Genomic DNA, 25,364 nt, shown 5'->3' on the forward strand with positions numbered 1-25,364 from the left:
AACATTTACATACTTCGATTTATTTGTGTGTATACACCAAAACAGAAAAACTGCCCAAGCCTGTGAAATCATCTGTCAAATAGGCAATAGCAATCTAGCTACTTTTTCTAGTATACATTTGACATTTAAGTTATTACTGCATGTTAGCCAACAGTTATAACAACATACACCAAATAATAAACAAGAGGTGATAAAATAAAAAAAGATGAATAGCCTTTGATTTTTGACCGTGATCATTTTTTCAGGGAATCCACTACAAGCTATATTGAAAAGCATTTATTAAAAGATTACATGTATAGTTGAAAGATATATTGCATCTGAGCCCAAAATAGACCAAGTGTGAAAACATAAATAAAGCTGCAGAAATAGTGTCAGTTCATCCCGAAACTCCATTTTACATGTTGAGAAACTCCTGAAAAACAAATTAAAGTAGAATTACAGGTCTGTTATGTTAACAGATCAATTATGAAGGTGATAATGGTTAAATAGAAAATAAAGACACAATCTGAACTAATATGATGAATACAACTACTTAAATAAAAATAAAAAAATTAATATTTCTCCACTGTAGCCCAGATTAAACTGGGTCCAGGATATCAGTTTCAGGTACCTTAAGGCAGCTCGGTGAAGGTGAGCCGTTTGTCAGCGTGTTCCCTCTTTGCTGCTCTCTGTGTTTCATGTACTCACGAGCGAGTGAGTCAGCATCGTCCTGACTGAAGAGCAGAATAAAAGAATCTGATGTGAAGAAGTCAAATCTTACATTTGACAAGGTCAAACATATATGGTGGGTTTTTTGTTTTGCTCTTTATCTGTCAAAGTTTCTTAGACACCAGGTGGCGGTCAGCAGTTAAAGTAGACTGGAACAGCTGAACAACTTCAAGAAAAACCAAAAAGATTAAATGTCAAGCCCTGTATAACCCAAAAACTGAATCCATAACATCAAACGTCCAAATTCCAGACCGTGTTCATTAAGCCACATGCCACCTCAGTGCATGTAATGTAGATTACACAGACTCTGATGTGGCGGTGGAGGGACCTGTACATCTCAGAGATTGTGCCTTTAAATGTTGGATGAATCCAGAGGATCACTCCCTCTTGAATGGGTGAATAGACTGGCTTTAAAATTGCTGACCATAAATAGTATTATAACTTTAAACATGATGTTTTTTTTGTATTGCCGTTAGTTGTTTGTACATAAACTCTGTATGTATGGTTACCGACAGTAGCTTGTTTATTAGTCTCATATTGTTTGTAACCTGTTCTTTTTCTTTATATCGCTGTACACATGGTTATAACATTATTCAAATTTCTGATCTCAATGATTGTCTGTCGTCCCTGTTAAATAAACAAATAAATAAAATAAATATGCAGGTTTTCAGTTCCTTAAGATCTCCTGGAGTCACCATTTAAAGTGATGAGTTATCTCAACAGCTGAGGACAAACTCTTTTCTGTCAGTTAAGGCAGCCTGGAGGCAGGCCGTCTGGATTTGGCTTCTCCACCTTAGGGACAGTTCGGTATTTATGGAATGAACCACCAGAGGAAAATAGGGGGAGGGTCATGTCTTTTTATTCTTTGTTGATGCGAGGGTCATACACATTTTTTTTTGTCTAGGGGGGGAAGGTCACCCAACTTTTTTATTCATGAGAACAGCAACATCTACTGCCGGAAGAGACTACTGGTAAAGAAGAATCAAGAAGCGAGAATACTGTCTATGGTGAACAGCAGAAGCATCTACTGCAGCGTGAGGGGATATGCCACACAGTTGTATATATCTAGGCTGCGGTTTAAAAGTAATAGATGTTGTGCTCTGTGCGGGATCTCGCGTGGTAGCAGCCGAGAGGAGTATCCATCAGGCAAGTGTTATTTAAATATACTTCTGGTGTAGTTACAAACTTTCTAATGCCTCGTTTTATACAGTACAGAAACTATTTGTACTACTGTAGAAGTTTGGCATAATTCCGGGCATCATTAGTGGGGTAATTTACGAGATACAAACGTGGATCCATTAGCGCCTGCACTAAGCTAACCAGCTGATAACGCTAACTCGACCAACGTTACAACTAGAGGTCGACCGATTCACCGATAGTTGATTGGTGGAACTATCGTTATCGGCAAAAATCCATACAGATAGTTTTTTCTGGTTGCGTCCGTTGCTGGAGCGGCTGAGAAGCGTAGCTGTCATTCATTACACAGTACGCAAGAGCTGAGAAGGGTCTGCTGGCATCATGCATTACAATAGCGGCCTCTAGAGGCGAAATAAAAACTTACCGATGCCTTGTGTTGTTTATTTTTGACACGTTACTGCGCGCTGCACGGCGAGCACATGCTGTGCGGAGAAGGCTGACATCAGATGCGCGTTTAAAGCATCAACAGCAAAAAGGTATGCAGTACATTTTTGTCATATCACTATAAAGTTAATAATTTGTTGAATAGATGCTGCATTAGTAGAGAAAGAACAGCACAGTATGTTTGTTTGCTTTCGAGGCTGAGATGACGCTAAACATTAGTAGTAGGCTAACTTACCTCAAGCGGTTAAAACACTGACAAAAATAAACGCAAGTCCGACCCAAATGGATCGTCCACGATCCGAAACGGCACCTCTGATTCATAGTTAGATAATTTAATAACAGTTAAATGTAGAGACTTACTGATTAATTCAGCTAAAAGCTAACAAATTAGCCGTCACAGGGGTCTTTGGTGTCTTTCTAGCCTTTACAGGTAATTTTCTATCCAGCCTGGAACTTGTGCCTTTTTTCGGGGTTGTTGAGCATTAAATCCAAACTGTTACATCCAAGATTTATCCACTTGATGTCCATAATTCATCACGTTTTCGGTCATTTCTACCGCTAACTCCGTGCTACCGACAAGGGAATCTCCCATGATGCCTTTGTTTATGTTTTCAACCAATGGGAAGGCAGGTCCGTCACACATTACGCCTTATATGGGCATCCAAGCGAGAACAGAGAGTATATAGTGGGAAAGATAGATCCCTCCAGGTCAGAGATTGTCTGTTACCGTTCTAAACCGTTCTACAGAGAAGAATGGCGTCACTGTTTTGAGATTTAGCATACATTTGGGACTTTTTTTAAGAAATGTAAATAGTTTGTCCTTTATATGAATTATAATGCTCATTATGTTTATTTTTGCACTGGATGACTCAAAATATGTAGGAGAACTGTTTTAGACAACACACATGCTTGTGTAGCATTGCTGTGGGTGTATCAATTCTAAATACTATCGGTCGATTAATCGGTTATCGGCAAATACGGCCCAATCTAGCTATCGGTAAAATCCACTATTGGTCGACTTCTAGTTATAACAAGGGAAAAAAGCTTATGGGGGGTGTTTGTCTCGAGGTCAAGGTGCAAAGCAGCCTAGGGTGAAATTACTCCGAACCATCACTTTAAGGTAGTCTTGTGTGAGGTATCATTGAACTCAGCAGAGTTTATTTTTGATTGGTGATGGTTTGGCTCACTTAGACCAGAAATGTTTATGTTGCTTTCTTGTGATATTTTGGCAAACAAAAAAAACATTACCAGTTCTGGCTGATCAGGTAGTCCACCAAGTCTTTCACCTGGTTAGGTTGGCCACGCGACACAATGAGCTGCTCCAGATGCTTAAAGTGTTTGGTCTTCAACAGTTTCTGGTGCTGTCCATTTTGGCTGATGAAAGTTAATACAGTCTCCCTGATCTGAGGAATCATGGAGGCAATAATGTCATGTCATGTATTAATGTGATGCAATACAATATAATCAAAACAAAAAGAAATGGCAATAACAATTGCAATAATGCAAATATTGTTTCAATGTACCAGACATCCCTTTATTTTTCATCTTTGTTGTTTTTTAAACATCAAACACCTTTAACATTTCCACACCATCACACTGATCCAGCAAAGTGTTCTGTTTAACAGCTTTATGCTGGGGCTGATAGCCAGAATGTGTATATGAATGTGTTGAAACATTTGAAATCGCTAAAATACTGAGACAGTCCAAATAAAAATACTAAAATACCAGTTTAAGTGCACTGAATGAAGTTGAAGTGTCAATTCAAGTGTAAGTGCGTGAAGTGTCTGTTTAAAGCAGTAGAAATGTCACTTCTTGTGTAAAGCTTGATTTATGGTTCTGCATTTATCTACGCTGTAGGTACATACTTAGGTACCTGTAGATATGGCTCCTACACCATAGCCTGACATTCACCTCCCCAGAAATGCGCAATGCACACCGCAACAACTGTGATTGGTTTGCTTGGCCATGACATGGTAGCGGTGCATTTCCCCCTACTCGTTTCAAGGTTCTCGTTCTCCGTGAACAACATGAAATCCAAGAGAGGGTTAACTTTTCCTGCTACAGTTTTCCGACCATGGTCAGAAAGCACAGGGGAGACACTTTGTTTATCTGTCTCCGCCACTGGAGTCAGTACTACCTCCGTAGCTAATCCCTTTCATTCTCTCAAACACTCTACCACACACACTGGCTCTGCTATTCTCTTAAAGAGATACGCTAGAACGATGCAGACTAGGGCTGGGCGATATATCGATATAAAAAATATATCGATATATTTTTAAATGAGATATGGAATTAGACCATATCGCATATATCGATATAGTTCAAATGTGATCCTTGCTCCCATAGATATATACACAGATGTCGCCTTGAGGTTCTAAACATACGTCAAAACCGCCGCCATCTTGGAACAGGGGTCCGAAGCATTCAGATCAACGCTAAAGATGCCGGACTTTTGTACTGCTTAATTATGTTCGATAGAGGAAATGAAAAGAACAAACGGCAATGAATAACATTTAACAGGTGACAATGTGTTTTATGATTATGTATGCCGCCTTCGACCAGCAATCTGAGCTCCGGGCGGCAGCGGGAGGCGGAGAGCTCCGTGGCCGGCCGCAGCGTCTCTTCCCCGGGCAAAAACACGGCCGCCTCGCTGCTGCGCCGCGGTCCCCGCTGATCCAGATCGGACCAGCCAAAGACAGAGTGGTGATCGGTAGGATCTTACACGTAGTCCAGGACGACCTGTATGTCGATATCGGGGAAAGTTCCAATAAGTTTGCCGGGCGGCAGGCGGACGGAGAGAAGCTACAGCGGGGCAGCAGAGACCGTCTGCGGCTGCAGGATCTGGAGCTCAGTGCCCGTTAAAATGACATGTAACGATAAATACATACAGAAATAAATAGTGGAGGAATGAGCCTGGACATTTCAGTCTGTTTTAAACTTCACCTTGAAGCAGAAACTCTTAGTTCAGAAGGGTGAAGTTTCCGTTTGACTCAGATCTGTGAACCGATCATAATAAATATTCTTTGTATTAACACATTAATTAGTTTCTTTGTTTTGTAGTCGATAGTTCATCTTTTAGTTTACTTAAGTGGAAGCAGTATCAAGTGGAAGAATGGGACTATAAACCTAGGCTTACAGGCATGAGGCATTACATTTTGAACAAAGTAGATTATATTAATATCAAAAGCTTAATTGACCTTTGGAACGAATCACAAATATGGAGCTTTGATTTCAAAAAAGGTACTCCTGTTGTACAGTATTTAGGTTTACATTTTATTATTTGAACAGCTGAGCATTTAATCATGAACCAGGTGAAGAAACCGGTTTATTATTTATTTGATTTTGCAACTGTTTCTATGAAACTACTTGTGACATGTCATATTTGATTTTGGCTTTGACTGAACATTTGCTCTCACTTTGCGGAAAAAAATATCGGGATATATATCGTATATCGATATTCAGCCAAAATATATCGGGATATGACTTTTGGTCCATATCGCCCAGCCCTAATGCAGACTCACCAGCGTAGCAAGTAGCAAGTATAAATCCTCACAATGGCGTAGGCCACTTACGTAGGCTACAGCCTAGACTCTGCGTAGAGCCTATGTACAACCATAGATCAGTCTTAAGTGGTACAAATAGTAGAAAGTTACATCTAACCTGTGAGGGAACTCCAGCTAATTCCCCGGTGTTCATGAGCTCTTCCACCTGCTCAAGGACAGCGACTGGGTTACACAAAGACAGAAAGCCCTGGAAACAGCAAAAACAGTGATGGTCATGACAATGAGATTGGAATTAGGGTTCCTTCTCAAATGTAGTCTTGACATGAACGTACTCACCTGGATCTGCTGGGCCTTTTTATTGGCACAGGGGATGAGAAGGAGAGTTCCCAGGGCAAAGGCTGGCAGATTGAACTGTGCGAAGCGATTGGCAATTCCTATCAGGTCCAGATTCAACAGGAAAGGGCACCTTGGAAACAAAGATGAGCGGCAGGACAGTTGGAATACAAATTAAGAGAATATGACACATTATTCAGGCAGTTTCCTCTATGTTGATTTTACAGTGGTGGTAAAATTTATTTCGCCACGGTATCAGAAATAGGGCAGACGCACAACAGGGTTTCCGCTATGTACATGCGGCGCACCGCATCTGCAGAGCCGTCTGCTCTACTGAACTCTCTCTCCCCTTTAGGGTGAGTAACTGCAACAGTGACAGGACGTCATCACTCTCGAAGTCATGGCAACCAAATAAACAACAGAGAGAGTACACTTGTCACTCAATCTAGGCAAACAGCGACGAAAGCCGCGACATGAAATCCACACTCACGCGGGTCCCGGGAAATATGACAGCTAGGCTACAGTTTATTGGAAAATAGCTGTGTGGACACTGAATTTGATGAATTTACTGTTTATCAGACCCCAGATGAGACAAGAAGCTAACGTTAGCGAACGCTGCGGTCCCTCTGCCTCTGACTCCCCGCTGCAGGAGACGCTGTATTCCTCCGACACGCTGTATTAACGCTGTTTTAAAATAGTTTTCCACGTTAGTGGGGGTGCATACCGCTCAAAACCAACATGAAAAACGTAGATGGTAATGTTCACTCAGCGTTTTGTTTTGTTGTTAAACTGTGTGTAAAATAAGCGGTGACGTTAAATCACCGGTTTCAGGTAAGGACACCCTACAGTACCGTCTATTTGCTGGATGGTTTCAAGGTAACGGTCGGTAGCTAACATTAGCAGATAAGCCCGTTGACAGCGAAGTTATTGTTCATATTCTGGCACAATGTTTCTTACCGTAGTAGTGGTAATAGTGACTGAAAGTGTGATGTGAGATGCTAAAAAGAAACTAAGTGCTGTTTTCAGGTAACGTTACTTTTTGACGTTCAACATGAAGTGTAAGGATTTCTGAACACTGTTGGACAGCCAGACTGCTTTGAAACCATATTATAAAGTTTTCAGTTCAGTATACTCTGCCATGCAGTGTAACCAAAGACAAAAAAAAACCAAAACAGTTTCATCTATCATTAGGGCTGGATAAGAAATTCTTAGTCGACTAACACTTATACGATTTTGTCGACTAATCGATTAGTTGATTTAATTGACAGAGCTGTGCGCTTTGAGAGGTGGTTAAGACTAAAAAAGCACAATATAAATGTAGTTAATTAACCATCTGTAAAACTGAGTTTATCCACAATTAATCCTGCAAAAGCACCACTTTAAATCTTGTGTTTACCATAAATGTGCTCATAAGTTTCTTGGAAATAAATAATCAAGCACAAATAAGCATAAAAAATGACTAATCGACTAAAGAAATCTTAGTCGACTAAGGCAGCCCTATCTATCATGCATGTAGTACTAGTACTAGCAGTCCATGAAAGTTACATAGTCCTAGCAAGCAGGACAGTTGTCTGTAAATGATTGGAACATGAGTAAAGCATACTTAAGGAGGAGAACAAAGGTCCTGTAGAGTGTTGCCTGTTGATCAGGACTCAGAGGAACAGAAGCTGTCACCAAGAAAACAGATCAGACAGTCAGGAGCATACTGATCAGCCTAAAGACACATACATCTGTTCCGTTAATGGAAGTGAATTCACTATTATAAACTTAGTACCTGAGACAAAAGGTGCCAGTATCATACTCCTCCAGGTCCTGGAGAAACTGGAAATCTGGGGAGAAAATAAAGTAAATAAAATTAGCTTTGCAGCCCTTTCTCTTTTATCACTTGTATTGTAGCAGTGATAGTTGGAGGAGTTTTTACTTTTGGCTCCACATCTACTGGTTAAGTCATATACCATTTAACTGCAACGTCCCTGGTTTAACTCTGGCCGTGAATCTTTGTTGCATTTCATATCCAGCCCTCTGTCTGCTCACATTTCATGTCTATATCTCTACTGTCACTATTATAGAACGGCAACTGGCCGCCATCGGAGTCCTGGCTCTGGTGCAGGTTGTATTTCTGATATTTTGTAACAATAAAGACATTTATCATATACACTTTGGGACCACATTGAACTTTACTGAAATTGACCATGTCTCAAGTAACAAATAGTAAAGTAATAAATGGCAACATTATTTGCATTTCTTTAAATAAAAGCGATGAACTGTGACGTTACCTCCCACAGAGCAGGGACAGCCACTACTGCCTCTAGCACCTTCTGGAGGTGGCTGATCTTTGGGAGAAAAACATGTACACAGGTTGTAATGTCCCCCTCAACAATTTTACAAAGACTGGAGAAAAACTTGATAGACATCCTGTATGAGTGAGATACTGCATTCAATTTTTTCTTTTTTTTTTTATACAGTTTGAGACTAATTGTGTGATTAGAAAGATTTTATCTGGTGCCTCACCAAGTTGAAGCCCAGCAGCTTCTGAAGCAGACTGTTCCACAGCTGAGGGTCGTACACCCGATACTCCAAGCACAGGTCAGCCACCAACCGCACCGCCTGAAAGGACAAAGGGTGCTTCAGTTTCAGTGGAACTATAGTGAAGTAACTAGCTAGAATAGTTTCAATGTTTTCGGTTAAATAAGTACCTGCGGCTCATGACTGTGGTTCTTCCACAACCCTTTAACCAAGCCCTCTTTGGGACTACTGAGGAAAGACTGCACCGTGTAAGGGATGTTTAATGCCTCCAGTTGAGAGACAAAGATGTAGCATTTCAGATAATATCTGTATGGGAATATAAAATACAGAAACTTTAACACGTCTTACACACCCCTTAAATTAACTTGGCAATTAATTATTCCATGAGTACTATTAAATGTGTTTCCTATTACTGAATTTTGTTCCTGGGGATCTGCAACTTAGCCTCCAGAGTGGCCGAATCAGCGAGGCGGACAAGACAAAGCAGCGCTCGAGTTCGATGGCAGAAGGTCAGACGAGGCCCAGAAGTGCTGAGCGGCTACAGGAGGAAATCCAAAAAATAGATATCAGTCACTTTCTCTGGACACTTAGTCCAATTTTGACTCACTGCAATGTATTACTCACCCAGGTTTCAGCAGATAGGATAGGGTTTAGGAGACGGACAGCATCATCCATGGAGCAAGACTGCAGCATGTACACCACCCTGAGAGCATCAAATAAACACAATAAACAGAGAAGCTGACACATATTGGTGTTCCTACTATTTGCCCAATCATTGTGGATGTCAAATAATACAGGGAAAGAAAAATTATATGTGTAACAGACAAGCAACTGACTCTACCTCATTAAGTCTGGGTCCTCCTCAATGTTGCGGATACACTCATGATTACCAATATCCTTTATCAAAGAAAGATATGATTAGTCAAATTTCTAGACAATGGACTATAATTTGCTAAAACACAATGTAAGCAGATGAACAGAAACTGTGATTAGCGAATAAAAGCTCAGAGAGACATACCTTGGTGACAGCAGGGCCTGTTTTGCAGATCCATTTTTCCAACATCATGTTACGGATTTTCAGGAGATCCACCTTGTTGATGGTGGCTATTTCCTGAACCACTGCATGAATATCTGCTCAGAGGCAAATGATCCAATTTGAAGGAATCAACACTGTTGATGACTTTCTCCCAGTTACAACATATCAAACAATGTTAGCCTTCATTAAGAAGCAGGATAATGTAGTGTTAATTGTTAAGTAGTTAAGTGTTAAGTAGAAAATAATTTATAGCTGATGAATAATTCAATGTCATAAAAGGCAGTGCAAAGTGATATAACACACTTTAATCCTTAAAAAAAATAAAGCTTGTAGAGCAACACTGCTTTACTTCAGTTTCTACAGCAGACTGCTGTGTCAAAGCGTGCTCACCAGGATAAGTTTGACCTCCCGAGTCTCTGTAGCGCTGCTCCACACCGCTGTGCTCATACAGAGCCACTATGAGCCTGGCTGGCAGCCCAGTCAGTTTCAGATGCTCTGGGCTGTTTAACTGGCTGGTTATCAAGGCGTTCTCGGTAGCCGAGCGCTGGAACTGCAGCTTCAGCTTGGACAGAAAGGTCTCCCCTCTAGCCCGCGCTGCCTCCTGCTCAGGATTAAAGGGGAGTAGATTAAACCAACCAGTTTAGGAAAAACTAACCGGATGTGAGAGATTTGAAGTTTATATCATAGAACAATCACAACCACTGACCTCAAGGTTTGGATCCTTCAGCCAGGCATCTCCAAGAGCCAAACAGAACTTAAGAGACTTTGTCTTCTCATAGCCTGTAGAGAACAGTAAACAATTCAGTACACACACGTACACGTACACGTACACGTACACACACACACACACACATACACACCTGGTGGCAGCTCCTGGGTGATCTTGTGGGCTGTGGCAGCAGCCCACTCCGGGCTCTGGATGCAGTGAATGTATTCCATCATGGCCTTGGCCACCTTGAAAGTCTCCTTACTGTAGCCATGGCCCTGACCCTTTTTCCTCTGCTCGAAGAGTAAAGGCTTCATCTTCTTCTCAAACACATGGTTCGCTGCTGACATGTATAACTTATCAAGGCTCACCTGGAAAGAGACAGGAAGCTTTGAATAACCTGAATAGCAGTCTAAAGGATACATCTATATATTTTTTATGATTATACAGAGTAAGGCTACATTGTAGATTAGTGTGCTTTACCTTCATCAGTTTGCTAATCAGAAGAAGTGTGGGGAAGGTCTCCTCACTGAGCTCAGGAGCTAAACACAGAAAAAACAGTTTTGAAGAAGGAATACTTTATTAATCCCAAAGGGGAAATTAAATCACACACAGCATGAAACTCACAGATAATCTTCCAGTAATGTTTGGTCTGCAGAAGCAGATGGAAGGGCAATCTGCTGTTGGACAGAAAGTTTGGCAGCAGGCTGTTTTCTAGAAGATGAGTGTTCTCCACGTCTGAGGGAGGAGAGATTCGCTTGTAGGACTTCAGGTGCTGAAGGAGACCCATTGCCTGTGCATTAAAAGACACTGGTTGCTAGTTTGCACAATGCATTTTGAAGACAAGGAACTATTTGCAATACCAATTTGTTTTTATTACCTGACTAATAGAAAAGGTTGTCACATTCTCATCTGCAGCCTGGATGATCTTCAGCACGACTTCGATCCTCTCATAGTTGTAAGGGCTGAGCTGTATAAGAAAGGCATTTTACAAGTTAGGTGAATAGTCAAACTTAAATTTTGTTCAGGACAGAAACACCAAAATAATAAACTATGACAGTAAACTCCTTTCAGTGGTGTAGCTCAGACTTGTCTTGAATCGGTTTGCCATAGCAGTACTAAACCAAGTAATGTATGTCAGTAATTCTGGGCAATACTGGTTAATTGGGTTGGCAACTAAAAGAAAATAATAGGGCTGAGCCCTCATGTTAAAGGTCCCATGACATGGTGCTCTTTGGATGTTTTTATATAGACCTTAGTGGTCTCCTAATACTGTATCTGAAGTCTCTTTCCTGAAATTCAGCCTTTGTGCAGAATTACAGCCACTAGAGCCAGTCCTACAATGAGCTTTCCTTAGTATGTGCCATTTCTGTGTCTGTAGCTATTGAGGAGGAGAGAGGGGGGGCAAGGTGGAGGTTGGGGGTGTGGCCTTGACCAACTGCCACTTTTCTCGTTTGAAAGCCATGATGTCTCTCTCTCTCTCATGGGTGGGCCAAATTCTCTGGGCGGGCAAAGCAGAGAAAGGGGAGGTTACCTTGCTCCTTATGACCTCTTAAGGAGGAGATTCCAGATCGGCCCACCTGAGCTTTCATTTTCTCAAAGGCAGAGCAGTTTAGAGCGATTTACACCTATCGCCATTTCTAGCCACTGGGGGACCATAGGCAGGCTGGGGGAACGCATATTAATGTTAAAAAACCTCATAAAGTGAAATTTTCATGCCATGGGACCTTTAATGAAGTTTTCCCTCCTTCAGTTTGTCCCCATGCACAAACCTTGGATATGGCAGCACAGAGGCTGTCGGTGAGCTCGCTGGTGTTGTGTAACATCGGGATAATCTGCAAGACTCGCTCCAGCGCATCTGCATGACACAGAGGCTGCACTTCTTCCTGGCCTGGGCCTGGGTCACTGGCACCTTCCTCGTCCTCTTGGAGCAGCAGTAAGGTGGTAATGTACTGGTTGATCACACCGTCAGTGTCTAGACCAAAGGTACTGCAGACAGAAGTAGAAGTGAGCACAGGAAGGAAAAGAAAACTTAACATTTCTGGACCCAAAAGTGAAAGAACACTGTAGTTAGAGCAGCTGACCTGCAGTACTGGAGGATAATGTCTGGGGTGATCCTCCTGTTTTTCACCAGATCAGGGATCAGACTACTCTTCATCTCAGGTCGCTGACGGAACACTGGCTGGATGGATATCTGTGGCAGAGCAGGGGCAAGCATGTTAGACGTTAGCGTGATGGCTGGCCGACATCACGATGGAGAGCCACACTCCTCACCCTGTCAAACACACTAATCCTAGTCGCGGGCGCTGGACGGGAAATTGACAAGTGCGTCGGTCTTAAACTAGCAAAGACACAAAGACAAGACATAGGGCTCCTTAAAGGTCCCATGACATGGTGCTCTTTGGATGCTTTTATATAGACCTTAGTGGTCCCCTAATATTGTATCTGAAGTCTCTTTCCCGAAATTCAGCCTTGGTGCAGAATTACAGCCACTAGAGCCAGTCCCACAATGAGCTTTCCTTAGTATGTGCCATTTCTGTGTCTGAAGCTATTGAGGAGGAGAGTGGGAGGGGCAAGGTGGAGGGTGGGGGTGTGGCCTTGACCAACTGCCACTTTTCTCGTTTGAAAGCCATGATGTCTCTCTCTCATGGGTTGGCCAAATTCTCTGGGCGGGCAAAGCAGAGAAAGGGAAGGTAACCTTGCTTGTTATGACCTCATAACAAGCAGATTCCAAAATGGCTCATCTGAGCTTTCATTTTCTCAAAGGCAGAGCAGAATACAGGGTTCGGTTTACACCTATCGCCATTTCTAGCCACTGGGGGACCATAGACAGGCTGGGGAAACTCATATTAATGTTAAAAAACCTCATAAAGTGACATTTTCATGCCATGGGACCTTTAAGTGGAAGCTACTTTTCCCCCCCTTACGTGCAACCTATTTGTGAAAAAGACCATCGCTTTGAGCAGACTGGATTGGCTGTAGTGATACATTCTCTCTCTCCCTGTCAGTTGTAGCTCGCTCTACCTTCTAGTAACATTGGACGCAGCGGTCTCGAGTGAGAGAGAAAAAAGCGTTAAAAGTGGAACGCTATCACACTTTCCTTTCTCCCCTCATTGGACTAAGTGTGTCGACACTACGGTGTGCGTGCATCAATAAGTAAGTCTGATGTCCTGTAGGTACGGGACGATGTTATGCAGGATTTATGAATGTACGTTAGCAACAGTAGGCTAATTCACGAGGGTGCTATTTTATGTGTGAGCTAATATTGCGCATCTGTTCATGTGCGCTGCAAGAGTTATGTTTCTGTTTATTGAATGCGTTATTCAGTGCAAACATAACCGAGAATGTACCGGTAGTTTAATCTCAGTAATGATGGTATATTAGGTTATTACTGTCGCTCTGTTGAAGGCAAACGTCGCACGTACTGTCGTTACGCAGATCACGTACATCCGATTGACTTTACTGCACTTAAGTGAAAGTAGGTCAAGTTGTAAAACCTACCAGCAGGGCACCATTTACAGAGGGCATTTACATGTATGTCTAATTGTTTCTATGTTAACTGTTGGCCTATAGTAGTAGAAAAAAATATTTATGTAAAGAATTTATGTAAAGAGATATGAGCTCCCCCCCCACCGATATCATCGTCCATCACAATGTTTTAGTGTAAACATAGTCAACTGCCAATTTAGGGGACATCGCCCAACCCTATTAGACGTCAGGTCATGTTAAATGTCAAGTCAAGACAGACAGCTACTTGTGAAGTATAATGCGAATATAAATATGAAGTAGTTTTCATCCACACACCTCTAATTTGCCGAGCTTGATGCCCCATTCAGCATCAGTGATGACAGAGAGAAACTTCTCTTGTTCCTCTGCCTCACTGTACAAGCAGCAGAGATTGGCCCCGATCCTGGCCACAGCCTGAAAAAGCGGCAGTCGCTGATTGAAAACATGAATGGAGATGTGCATATACACATAGGTACTTGTAATCTTCTTTTTCCCAACAAACTGCTTAATGTTTTGTCATGGCTGATTTAAAAAATATCTATGTTTCCAAGCCTGGCCTTCATGAATAAAACAAAAAAAGGTTTGACAATAAAATACAGAACAGCAATCATATTGCCTACCAAGATTTTGTCATAGTTTTGCCAGGTGTTGTCAATAACTTTCCACAACATTTTGGAGACTTCTGCTTTGGAGAGGAGCGTACATAGTCCAATAGCCAAATCACAATCAACCACCCTCCAGTTGAACACCTGCAGCCCATAGAAAATAGAGATAGTTATTTTAAAATATACTAAAACGCAGTAAACCTTTTACTAACCTCCCAGTCTCAGTAGACTCACCTTGTTCAAGAGAGCCACAGCAACGGCATTCAGAGATGAAGTAGTTTTCTTTCGAAGATTATTCAAGCATGTACTGTACATCTTAAGCTCTCTGGCATCATAAAGCTGAAAGAAGAGTTAATAGTTTACTGCGAAATTTTCAGTATAAACATGACAAAATATGTTTGCTTGGTCTAACTGGCAAGTAGCTAAAGCTATAATAATGGTACAATTGTTCCAGAAACACATATGGCAGTGGCACTGACAGCACCTCTATGTTGCAGCCATACCTGTACACTGAGCTTTACATCCATAACATTAGAGGTGACATGCTGCAGGCAGCTGCCGTATGAGTTGACCAGCAGCCTGAGGGTCAGCTCCAGCTGACTGCACTCCTGTAACATCTCTAACATGTTGTCCAAGGGACCCAAGAGGGGCCGCAGGTAGTTTGATCCTGCATGTAGGCCAGGTAAGGTAAAGGTAAGCTTTCAAAATCACAAGTTCAAGGAATAACAATGAAATATAAACTTAAGTACAGACCGTCTTCAAATGAGCAGTGTGACAGACAGGAGCAGTCCAGTGGGTACAGTTTGGTATCTGCAGAATTAGGAATAAAATTAGCCCAACAGCTGATGAAACCAGTTAGCTGAAGACTACCTAAGGTGATGTAATACTAAATAGACATTCAGTAAATGATTGATATGAACATCTTACCCCAAGAAACAGGCAGCAAGCAGTTGGTAATTTCATATTGGACTGGAAGCACAGACACTGGGTCCAGAACGATGCAATCTTCGTTAAAAACATTGTGAAAACTCCACTGAGAATGTGGATCTTTTTCTGTCTCCAAGGTCAAATCCTGTGTCGTTAAACATCGCAAATACAAAACATTATTTTATGCTTTCGGTTAATTTCACAATTTTGTAAAGTGGAGGCATTACTCAATTGTAACTTCCAGGGGGGCTTCCTTGCTTATTTCTGGGAACTTTTCAAAAAGCCAAAAGGTATCTTACTGTAATCGCACAAACTCCTGCTTGAAAATTCTGTTACTGTAGATAATAGATCATATTATTATCTAATTTGATTATTTGATTATTGATTATTATTAGTTCACCTGGTAGATTCCCAGTTACTAATTTGTAAAATAAGATGGCCAATTTAAATCTGCAGAAATATATATCATAGAACATATTAAGCACAAACCAGACAAAAATACTGTGTCATTTTATGAAAAAAGACTAGATACTGACCTTGGTGATAAAGCCATAGTTGTCTGATAACTGACACTGATGATAGACATCCATAGCTATCCTTGTGCACTTACAGAGCTCCAGACAGTCCAGGAGCAAATCTGCAACAGTTATTATAATATTGTCTTTTTTTCTTGAAATGGATGATTTGAAGCAAACGAGAGCAGCCAGGTTGGCTCAGAGTTCAGATGTTAAACAAAGAGAAAAACAATTGTCTTATGTGAACTACTTAGCCTAGATGCTCTTTCAAATTTGCAACACAAGTCTTTTCACGGTCTGTTGTCCTATATCTGTAGGCGGTCAGCATCTTCAACAAGACCAATAAACTATTGCAATTATATATTGAAAAGAATGATGTTTGCTTGCTCTATAGCTTTGCTGTTTGTGTATCATCTGTTTGATAAGTAACCATAGACTGTAAAAATAGTGGACATAGCATCCATGACGCATGACGCAGCCAAGACATTGCTGTTTATGGTTGCAATGGCGCTGCTCTAAGAGAGGGATATCAGGCCCAGAAGAATTGCCCATTATTTTTACAGTCTCGGTTTGTAACTAATACTTTTTAAAGTGGTGATAGAATGATTATATAGGGTATTTTACACTGTTCCTTAAGGTCTACAGCACTCCATACCCGCGCAAAGTCACTGTTTTTTGCGCTAATGGACAACCAAACGCTGTTGCCCTGACAGAGCTCCAGGGCCTGCAACTCCCCTCTTCCTGCTGGCTAAATGGCCCGTGTATGTGAGTGAGAGCGCGGTCAGCGAGCTTGTTACACCAGCAATCTCTTACCACAGGTTCCAGTTAATCTTTTAATGTGTGTAATTATAATGTCTTGAGTTATTTAAACAAACGATTGGGGAAATAAACGCTGCTTGTCCGCGAGTCTCATTGATAGAGCCTGCGGCTGGATGATAGTTAGCTTCATTTTCGGCATAATTCGAGTATATTTACAGTTTGAATTTCGTCACGCCACATATACAACATCTAGCTAAATGTCTTATAAAGCTAACAACGGTGTCCGATTTTAAATTAATGAATATTTGTGAATTTCAGAGGAATTGTAAGAGGAGGCTAGCTAGCTCTCATTGAAGGAAGAGAGGAGTTGCAGGCCCTGGAGCTCTGTCAGGGCAGCAGCGTTTAGTAGTCCATTAGCCCAAAAAACGGTGACTTTGCGCGGGTATAGAGTGCTGTGGGCTGCCAGCCTAACGGAGCTCAATCGAGCTCACAGCAGGTCGGGGTCTGTGAAGGAAGGCAGGCCAGGCGGCGAGGCAACAACACAGGCAGCACCGGCCGCTGAAGTCCGACACACAGTTGTGTGTTATTTTCATAAAGCGGCCCATATTTGAGCTTTACATAGTTGATTTCTCGCATAAAAAAGTTTCAGAAGTGAATTTTGTAATGGAATAGCAGAGATCTGCGTGACCTAGACTCAGAAGACTACCTGATCTTAGGTCATTTGTGTAGTCTATGTAAATGTTGGGGCGTGATGTTCTCTTAATACACCCATGGGCGTGACAAAGTTACAGGTCTTGGGAGGTTGACGTCAACTTCCAGCTTTGTTGAGATTCGCCCGTTTTCAGCGGCAGTTTCAAAATATGAGATTTTCATAGTAAAGGGGTGTCAATGGGATTTTGAGCTTCTATGTATGTCCTATTTACCCACCGAACTCGTCGTTATTCAACTATGACAGGGTAAAATCAGTTTTGCATTCTATCACCCCTTTAAGATGAGATTGAGGATACATTCCCAGTTTAGGTTTAAAAACAAAAGTGTATTAATATCCTTACTGCAAGATCGCAACAAATTAACAAAGATCAAATGTGTCTAATAGATGAGTTATAACTCCAGCGCTGATTTACATAACAGCTATTTTTTCCCAACATAAAAGGCTGTTGAACATCATTGATGTTTATACGTGTTATTTACCTGAGTGGCACACAGTGATAGCCTGGCAGGCAAGATCATGGATGACTGCTGGCAAGTCCATATCCTCAGGAAGCACCATGGGCACATCTGCCTCCAGCATCTGGCACAAGGTCTTGGCAGCAGTGAACAAAACCTTCCCTGTGCTGGTGTTATAGTGGTGTTCATACAGCTCACTGAAAACATGAAGGAAAGAACAAAGAAAAACATGGTGATTCTCCATATGCCTTACTGGACAGGGCTGGTTTTTTTTGTAGTCTGAATAAAAAATATTTTCAATAGGAACTCAAGGGTAAAAAAAACAACAACAACAGGACGCCCTATCAGTTTCCCACCCCTGGATTCATACACATGGCACAGCCTCCACACATGCAAACCTGAGGATCTTGAGGGCCTTGTCCACCTTGCCCACTCCCAGAGCTCGCAGGGCCAAGTCAGACCAGAGCTCCTGTTCGGTGCGCTGCAGCTGCCTTCCTAGACGACGTAAGCCAGCTTCTGTGGAGATGGTCTTGGTCTTGCCATCGGGATCATTAGCCACAACTGGAGTTGTCGTAGCCTTCAGCTTAGATGAATGGCGGCCACGTGTGTTTTCATAGGCTGTCATGTGATGGTCCTGGATCTGTTTTTGGATGTTTGGATCCTCATAGTTGGAGGGGGTGAAGAAAACATCAAAGTCCTCCTGAGGAATCAGACAAATAGTTTGCATGTTAAAAAAAGAGAAAAACAACAACAAAAAAACGGTTAAACAGAAGGAACAACCCTTAAAACATTCCTTAAATTTAACTCACCTGTAGGTGGGCAATCGCCTTGAACATAATGAGGTTGTTTTCACACTCCATGCTTTTAAGAGTATCATCTGCAGAGGACATGAAACCTGGTGTCACTCTTGGATGTTCAGGTGAACATTTACAACATTTCTTTCCCAAACCTTTGTAAGCTGCGTTGAGACAATCAAGGTGTAGCTATAGTAATGAGAAGTGTTCTAAAGCAGGGTGAATGTTTGCTGACAGGGACTTGAAACTGTGATTTCTGAATGAAGGATACTTTACTCCCTATGCCACTCTGCTGTTCATGATTCAGAATTGTGTCAAGTAAGTACTTACGTTTTTGGAGTATATGCAGGTATTTCAGAGCCTCCACCACCACCTGAGCTACGACCCTCTGGTGTCTCTTGTGCTATTGAAGACAGAGAATTTTCCGATATACAAAATGCCAGAATGATTATGATTTATCATTATTCTGTTCTATTTTTTATGTTCAGATCTTGAGGTGGTGAAGTTTCATGTATAATCCATTTTGAGGCATATTTGTTTTGTGTTTATAGCTGTGTATAAGCATCATCTAAAATATGCACATACTGTAAATTGCATCCAGAACATTTAGCCTCAAGTACAAGCCTGTAAAATGCACATTACCTTTTATTTCAAAAACATCACATCTTTCCTCTCCTCACCTCATCAGATATGTGGGCTTTGTCCTCCAGCTGCAGCCGAGCCCAGGATGTAAGACGCTCGATCACACACTCTGCTTCTGCAGTGGACAGCTTCTTCAGGACAGCCATGCATTCCTCAGTCTGCAAGCAGCATAAAAGACTTCCTATCAATATGTCATAAAAACATCAAAAGAAAATGTAAAAGAAAATGATATTGGTGATTCCATATTCTCATGTGGATGAGCATACCTTGCATTGGCCAATCAGCTGGATGAGATACAGGTAATTTATCTGCGAGGTTGGAAGTTTGTAAGCTGCAGCTAATGTCAGGGAGTCTTCTAAAGACATTGGCATGTCTTGCTTTAGGATGTACGTAATCAGCGTCTGGGGAAGATATACAGTATATGACAGAAAGTTTATAGGCAGGCACAACAGAAGTCAGATGTCACACACAATTAATCAAATAAAAATTACCATAATTTGAGTGCTGTTCGAGAGATTGAAGTTGCGGATCCCATAGCCCCTGAGAAGTTTCCTGATCTCCATCAGTTGGTAGCTCTCCTTTAAAAGCTCTTGTCTGGGGAATATATCAGTTAGAAAAAAATTATATAGAAATGGCTAATATTACCAAATTTGTACTAGTATAAAAAAAATATAATTAAAAAAAAACAGGGTGAGGAGACAATGCAAACATACTTTGGTCCATCCATCTCAAGGTATTGCTGAACAAGTTTTTCTACCACATTACTCCAGGGCACTACAGCTTTCTGCATGATCTCCAGCACAGCATCCACCATCAGCTGGCAGGAAATACAATAATGTAAGATTTCACAAATCCTAGTACAAACTTTATTGTTTTTTAGTTTTTTTTACTATCTTATTGATTCTTATTTTGCTGCTGCGGTTACAGCTGTTTTTCTTTAACATGTCATGAACTGTGTGTAGTTGTAAAGATGTTACATAAACTTACGTCAGTATCAGTCATGCAACCCAGCACAGCCACCGCTTTAGCTTCCCATTCTGTGAAAAGTGTTGTGGTCTGAGAACTGCAGCGCTCCAGCAGATCCTAGTGAAGATGAGAGGAGAAACACTTAACATGAGGCATTTGGGAAATTAAATGTCTGTTCCCAGTGGGCTTGGAAGTGGTGGAGTTGCACCTTGATGTACTGTAGAAGTAGCTCATCAAAAGGAACCCCGTGCTCTTCAGCATACGGCAGGATACTTCTCTCCACTGTGGGGGCGATCAACTCTGGAGCCGGCACTTTATCCAGCATGAAGAATGCGACACTCCTTACACTTCCCTTTCAAATTCACAAAGAAGATAAATTATTAAAATAGGAACAATTTAAAATCCATTCAAAATGTCTCACAAACACAACACCATAATGTACTTAGAAGTCAGATAAATTGTTAATCACAAAACAAATGTTTTTTCATTTTCATAATTAAATCAATTTTTGCACGTTGATAAAATCTTATTTCCTGCTGAAGATATCGGAAGCTTGTTTGAAACTCAAATATAATTATAATATGTTGCTAATAAGAGACAAACCTTCTCAAAGACTGAAAGTGAAAGTCTGCAGTTGTATTTCTGGTGGAGGTCCAGGAGCCGACGGAGGTTGGAGACCAGAGACTTGAGGTTCTCCACCTCTTTGGCATTATAATCATCATCCTTCAAAAAAATAAAAAATAGAAAAGAAACATGGACCACATGATGTCATGATAATTAAGTCACAATTTGCGCCCACAGGTAGATCATGATTGTGAAGGCACAAACACTCATTTATAGTGAAAGAGAAAAATGTGGCTAACTTACAGATTTCATCCATGTCCATAGAGAAGGCAGTCCAAGCACAGCCAAGTCAAACCCGTTCTGGGGCCAAGCACCCTGGAACAACACATTATATTTATTATCATTGGTTCCCTTATCGTGACTAATACTTATTATGCAACGTTTTATACAACTAAGGGAGAAACTAAAATTAATTAAATCACAAACACACAAAAAAAACCCAGTCATATAAGTGTACCAAGCATGTGATGGGCGAGGCTTTTCACCATACTATGTTATTGTGATTTAAGCTTGCAATACTTTACTCAAATCATCAGAACTACAAATGAATGTATGCTCATCACCAGTGGTTATGCTGCCTTTTAGTACATGATTACAAAGCTTGGTTTTACGCAACTTAAGCTTTTTTTTTGTATACCTTTTCTGTTAACTCCAGATTCCTTGCCCTCTGCTCCAGCCATCTCGCCAGGATTTTCTATGGGTACATAAAGACAGAACTTTTACTACTGAAAACATAGCACGTGTTAAAGGTGACCGTATTTTATGCTTGAGAAAATATATCCTACCTGTCCTGTTGGAAGCACTCTCCTCACAAAAGAAACAAACACTGTCCTAAACCAAGGACAGAGGTCTTGGGATGGCAGGTCCTCTGGGATGGCACTGAGCACAGCTTCAAGCTTGCTCTCATCAAACTCTGTCGCAATCTGTCCCTGTCACAAAACCCAGCAGTATACAATATCACAACTGACCCTGACACCGTGATATTTCTCACAGTGTTGTTTCATCAAGTGCTTGAAACTGTTCTTTACCTCATATCTGAGCCAAAGGAGCTGTGCACCCTTCATGTCTCCCTCTCTTAGGTGGGTCAGAATGTCTAGTAAATTGTCAGTGCTGTTCAGAAACTCAATCCAGGCGATGCCACTATGGATGACAAAATAACATACTAAAATCACACCTACGTGTACATAATGAACAAAACACATTACCGAAATTATACTGTACAACACAGGAGGCCACTAAGACTTTGAATTTACTTGAAGTTTTCCAGTCCGTGCAGGCTGCAGAATGTTGCCAGCCTTGCCAAGGCCTCTTGGATCTGTAAGGAGGAGTATCTTGTGGCAGCATGGTTTAGCATTTTCTCTGCTGTCTCAAAGGTCGGCCATGGAGCCTTGAGGCAGTATTCCACCACATACTGCTCATCCTAGGCAACACAAAAAAAGAATATCTATTAGTGAGGGGTTAATACTTGATCCCAGTTTTACTTTGCTACGACTAATTCAAGAGGTTATCAACATTTTGGAACTGTAAACTGAGATTAGACTAAATAACTGACTGTGATCTTCATCAGGTTGGTCTTGGCCTCCTCCACAAGTTCAGACCACACATCCTGTCCATAGCCACCCACCGATGCAGAGGCCAGCTGCTCCAGCACAAAGTCAAGCTTTACCTTGTAAACAAGCTGAACAAAAATATGATTGTTAAATGTATATAGCCCCAATTAAGTTACTAATTACCACCAGCTGCACCAAATAAATAAAGTAACAATACAAAAAGCATTTTTCTACTCTAAAATCAATAATAATTAATAATAATAAATATAATAATTCCCTGGTGAAATAGCAAACATATTTTATTCCATTGTCCACTGAGGCCAAAGGACAAAAATAAAAGTCTAGCCCACAACAGTCAAATGAATTATACTTATCCTCTTACCTCTAAATCCAGCTCAAATGTGATGGCAAACTGTTCAGCCTCCTCAAACATGTGTTTGTGAAGAAGTCTGCTAAGTCTGGAAATATAGAAAAGTCAAATTATGCTGACATCATGTAGACTACACAAACTGCAACTAATGTTGAAATGTATCAAATCAAAGTTAGGTACCTGTTCTCAGGTAAAGCCTCTGTGAAGCATCTGACAACAACAGAAGATAAAGGCTCTCCTCGACTACTTAATGAAAAACAAGAAAAGAAGCCCACATCATATTTTAAAACATTCACCATATCACATAAGTACTGGCTGAACATCATAGTAAACATACAGAACATAGCTGACCTTTCTGGGTTCTCACAAATCCCCTCAACTAAATAAATTGTATCCTGAAATCAGAGGTTAAAACAATTGACTTTAATGTGCAGAAATAGCTCCATATATCCATCCACAAAAAGTAATAAGTGTTGATTGTTTACCATGTTTATTTTTGTCTGGACCAGGCAGGACACTGAGGAGACATCCAGAGAGTAGCAAACAGTCATGGAGGGCAGAAATCGTATTTGCAGTGAGTTGATCTAAAAAATTAAAACCAGCATATCGAGATCAGAATAGAACTTGAGACTATCATCTATTACAGTTTCTTCAAAAGGACTTGTACTGCTACCTGACTGTTGCTTTGCTTTGTCAGCGTAATCATCTTCATGCTGCCCTTGTCTTGACTGTAATACACAGAGTCATTTGCATTTTTTACATTGTTTAATTGAGGCACATTCCTCTGTATATTTACAGCTACAGTATGTGATAAAACATTGATGCTACGTACGCCACCATGGAGGCAGAGCCACATTCTGTGGTGAGTTCAAAGTCATGAATGGCCAGATCCTGCCAACAGTGAATCATGACGAGGAAATGTAGGTCCCAAAGACTAAGGGCATCCTGCAGCCGAAAAAAAAACACACAACGCAATCCATATGTAAACCTCTAATACTTTTGATCAAACCTCATGCAATGGTATATCCAACAGCTACAGGTGATACCACTAAACTTACCTCAGTGTCAAGAATATACAAGAGATTTTCCACCACTACCATCTTCCTCACACCTTCGAAGTAAACATGTAAGGAGAATATATGTTACAACTCTCACTGAATCCACTCTAAACCACAACGGTTTCATATTGTGTTTATATTTCTTATCTTTTCTCTTTTACCCAATACTTAGTGTTTTACTACACAATGTCGAAAAAAAAAGTCAAATGTTAAATATGTAGATGATAATAAATATTCAGCATCTTCCAAAAGGCACATTAACAATGTGTAACTATGCAGATGTAGATGGAGCAAACGCTGACCTGGAATCAAGCTGCTGTTGACAGATTGAGCAAGGCGCATCTTGGCCTGATTAGGTTCCATCGTCCAGTGAGTCACAATATTTTCTTTATCCCCCTGTGATAATAACACATTACATCAAGAGTACATTTTGTTTAACTATTTATTAACTACAAATCCTATTTTAAGGTTTTATTTACACAAATAGCTTAAAGCTTAATTTAAAATTTCTGTTAATATCATGGTAAAGATTAGTTTTCATCTTGAAAACATACTTTATGTGCTTACATTTACAGGAAAATGAGACAGGCAACATCATAGTATAAAAAGGGATTGAAATAAAATAAGCAATAAATATTTGAAGTACCATCGTCCATTAGTAAAGAATTAATTTCATGTTGTCCTTTAAATATGTATCATAACTGCAGGTGGTAAATAAATAAATAAAACTTCTCTCACAGACACTGACCCCGATCAATAAGTGGATTTCACGGCCCAGATTGAACATCACTGCTGTACTGCAGCCTTCGTCATGGTAATCATTGGTGGAGCAGAAGTCTATCTTGATGAGTGACTGGAGCTGAGTTGAGGAAATGTGGAGTTATAGTTCTGCGGTTATAAAAAAACAACAACAAAAAAAAAACAGTTTGCTATTGCATGGAAAAGAAATTGCCTTGACCTACCTCTTTCAAAGCTCCCACGTCCATTTTTTCAATGGCTGTGTTGACAAAAGAAGAATGAATTATTTAATCTGGTCAACACAATGTCTCCAATATACTTAAAAGTCTACTGCCTATGATGTTTTGATACCTGTCTCGATTTTTCCCAATGCAAGGTTTGTAATGTGGAAAAACCCATCCTTTATGAGAAGGAACACATGGTACATCCCTGTCAAGAAAAAAATATAGCGGAGAAATTGGCAACACACCATTCAGAAAACATTCAGAAAAAAACACATCATTAAACACCTAGAGTTAGAAGTTCCTTCAGGTTTCCAGTGCACATTTCACCATCATTTATCATATTAATTTAGAAATGTTACCAAAGGATGCCTTGTCCTCCTCTATGATGAGATAGCGGTATGTCTTCTTATCTCCATTGGATGGTTTCTCTACCAAAGCCTACAAACCCAGAACCCAGAAATGACAACATGTTAATGTACATACGTGAAACACATTGTGCAACTCAAAAACTCATTTCAACTCAGG

At 40.8% G+C, this 25,364-nt stretch overlaps 1 protein-coding gene and 1 long non-coding RNA gene across 5 annotated transcripts in view; one reads left to right on the forward strand and one right to left on the reverse strand.

Annotated features, from left to right (window-relative positions):
• kntc1 (kinetochore associated 1) overlaps positions 1 to 25,364 on the reverse strand; it is a 27,892-nt gene continuing 2,528 nt past the window's right edge. For 2 of the 4 annotated variants that reach the window (XM_028578611.1, XM_028578610.1), the window contains exons 5-62: positions 25,199 to 25,277; positions 24,967 to 25,044; positions 24,840 to 24,874; positions 24,626 to 24,736; positions 24,180 to 24,273; positions 23,878 to 23,930; positions 23,652 to 23,764; positions 23,493 to 23,547; positions 23,305 to 23,403; positions 23,171 to 23,214; positions 23,000 to 23,065; positions 22,832 to 22,907; positions 22,452 to 22,577; positions 22,153 to 22,319; positions 21,928 to 22,039; positions 21,685 to 21,828; positions 21,537 to 21,593; positions 21,143 to 21,214; positions 20,879 to 20,998; positions 20,484 to 20,627; positions 20,297 to 20,392; positions 20,023 to 20,126; positions 19,801 to 19,903; positions 19,576 to 19,710; positions 19,348 to 19,467; positions 18,998 to 19,070; positions 18,683 to 18,750; positions 18,272 to 18,573; positions 17,898 to 18,070; positions 15,969 to 16,069; positions 15,433 to 15,577; positions 15,259 to 15,315; positions 15,009 to 15,172; positions 14,740 to 14,844; positions 14,521 to 14,649; positions 14,198 to 14,314; positions 12,478 to 12,587; positions 12,166 to 12,382; positions 11,274 to 11,363; positions 11,021 to 11,186; positions 10,877 to 10,935; positions 10,548 to 10,764; positions 10,394 to 10,467; positions 10,078 to 10,288; positions 9,670 to 9,782; positions 9,493 to 9,548; positions 9,276 to 9,354; positions 9,065 to 9,189; positions 8,822 to 8,957; positions 8,637 to 8,732; positions 8,402 to 8,458; positions 7,900 to 7,954; positions 7,729 to 7,792; positions 6,129 to 6,258; positions 5,950 to 6,039; positions 3,538 to 3,692; positions 611 to 713; positions 1 to 412 (exon numbers count right to left, since the gene is read on the reverse strand). In XM_028578611.1, the coding sequence (XP_028434412.1) occupies positions 395 to 412; positions 611 to 713; positions 3,538 to 3,692; positions 5,950 to 6,039; positions 6,129 to 6,258; positions 7,729 to 7,792; positions 7,900 to 7,954; positions 8,402 to 8,458; positions 8,637 to 8,732; positions 8,822 to 8,957; positions 9,065 to 9,189; positions 9,276 to 9,354; positions 9,493 to 9,548; positions 9,670 to 9,782; positions 10,078 to 10,288; positions 10,394 to 10,467; positions 10,548 to 10,764; positions 10,877 to 10,935; positions 11,021 to 11,186; positions 11,274 to 11,363; positions 12,166 to 12,382; positions 12,478 to 12,587; positions 14,198 to 14,314; positions 14,521 to 14,649; positions 14,740 to 14,844; positions 15,009 to 15,172; positions 15,259 to 15,315; positions 15,433 to 15,577; positions 15,969 to 16,069; positions 17,898 to 18,070; positions 18,272 to 18,573; positions 18,683 to 18,750; positions 18,998 to 19,070; positions 19,348 to 19,467; positions 19,576 to 19,710; positions 19,801 to 19,903; positions 20,023 to 20,126; positions 20,297 to 20,392; positions 20,484 to 20,627; positions 20,879 to 20,998; positions 21,143 to 21,214; positions 21,537 to 21,593; positions 21,685 to 21,828; positions 21,928 to 22,039; positions 22,153 to 22,319; positions 22,452 to 22,577; positions 22,832 to 22,907; positions 23,000 to 23,065; positions 23,171 to 23,214; positions 23,305 to 23,403; positions 23,493 to 23,547; positions 23,652 to 23,764; positions 23,878 to 23,930; positions 24,180 to 24,273; positions 24,626 to 24,736; positions 24,840 to 24,874; positions 24,967 to 25,044; positions 25,199 to 25,277 (6,258 nt within the window). In that variant the 3' untranslated portion in view covers positions 1 to 394. Of the gene's footprint in view, positions 413 to 610; positions 714 to 3,537; positions 3,693 to 5,949; positions 6,040 to 6,128; positions 6,259 to 7,728; positions 7,793 to 7,899; positions 7,955 to 8,401; positions 8,459 to 8,636; positions 8,733 to 8,821; positions 8,958 to 9,064; positions 9,190 to 9,275; positions 9,355 to 9,492; positions 9,549 to 9,669; positions 9,783 to 10,077; positions 10,289 to 10,393; positions 10,468 to 10,547; positions 10,765 to 10,876; positions 10,936 to 11,020; positions 11,187 to 11,273; positions 11,364 to 12,165; positions 12,383 to 12,477; positions 12,588 to 14,197; positions 14,315 to 14,520; positions 14,650 to 14,739; positions 14,845 to 15,008; positions 15,173 to 15,258; positions 15,316 to 15,432; positions 15,578 to 15,968; positions 16,070 to 17,897; positions 18,071 to 18,271; positions 18,574 to 18,682; positions 18,751 to 18,997; positions 19,071 to 19,347; positions 19,468 to 19,575; positions 19,711 to 19,800; positions 19,904 to 20,022; positions 20,127 to 20,296; positions 20,393 to 20,483; positions 20,628 to 20,878; positions 20,999 to 21,142; positions 21,215 to 21,536; positions 21,594 to 21,684; positions 21,829 to 21,927; positions 22,040 to 22,152; positions 22,320 to 22,451; positions 22,578 to 22,831; positions 22,908 to 22,999; positions 23,066 to 23,170; positions 23,215 to 23,304; positions 23,404 to 23,492; positions 23,548 to 23,651; positions 23,765 to 23,877; positions 23,931 to 24,179; positions 24,274 to 24,625; positions 24,737 to 24,839; positions 24,875 to 24,966; positions 25,045 to 25,198; positions 25,278 to 25,364 lie in introns of those variants that run through there. The other 2 variants (XM_028578612.1, XM_028578613.1) reach the window with 2 other exon arrangements.
• On the forward strand, positions 2,295 to 19,810 carry LOC114555872 (uncharacterized). The gene is made up of 2 exons (XR_003692599.1): positions 2,295 to 2,381; positions 19,356 to 19,810. It is a non-coding gene; the product is annotated as an uncharacterized LOC114555872 (long non-coding RNA).

This window comes from Perca flavescens, chromosome 5 (genome assembly GCF_004354835.1).
Source record: "Perca flavescens isolate YP-PL-M2 chromosome 5, PFLA_1.0, whole genome shotgun sequence".
NCBI lineage: Eukaryota > Metazoa > Chordata > Actinopteri > Perciformes > Percidae > Perca > Perca flavescens.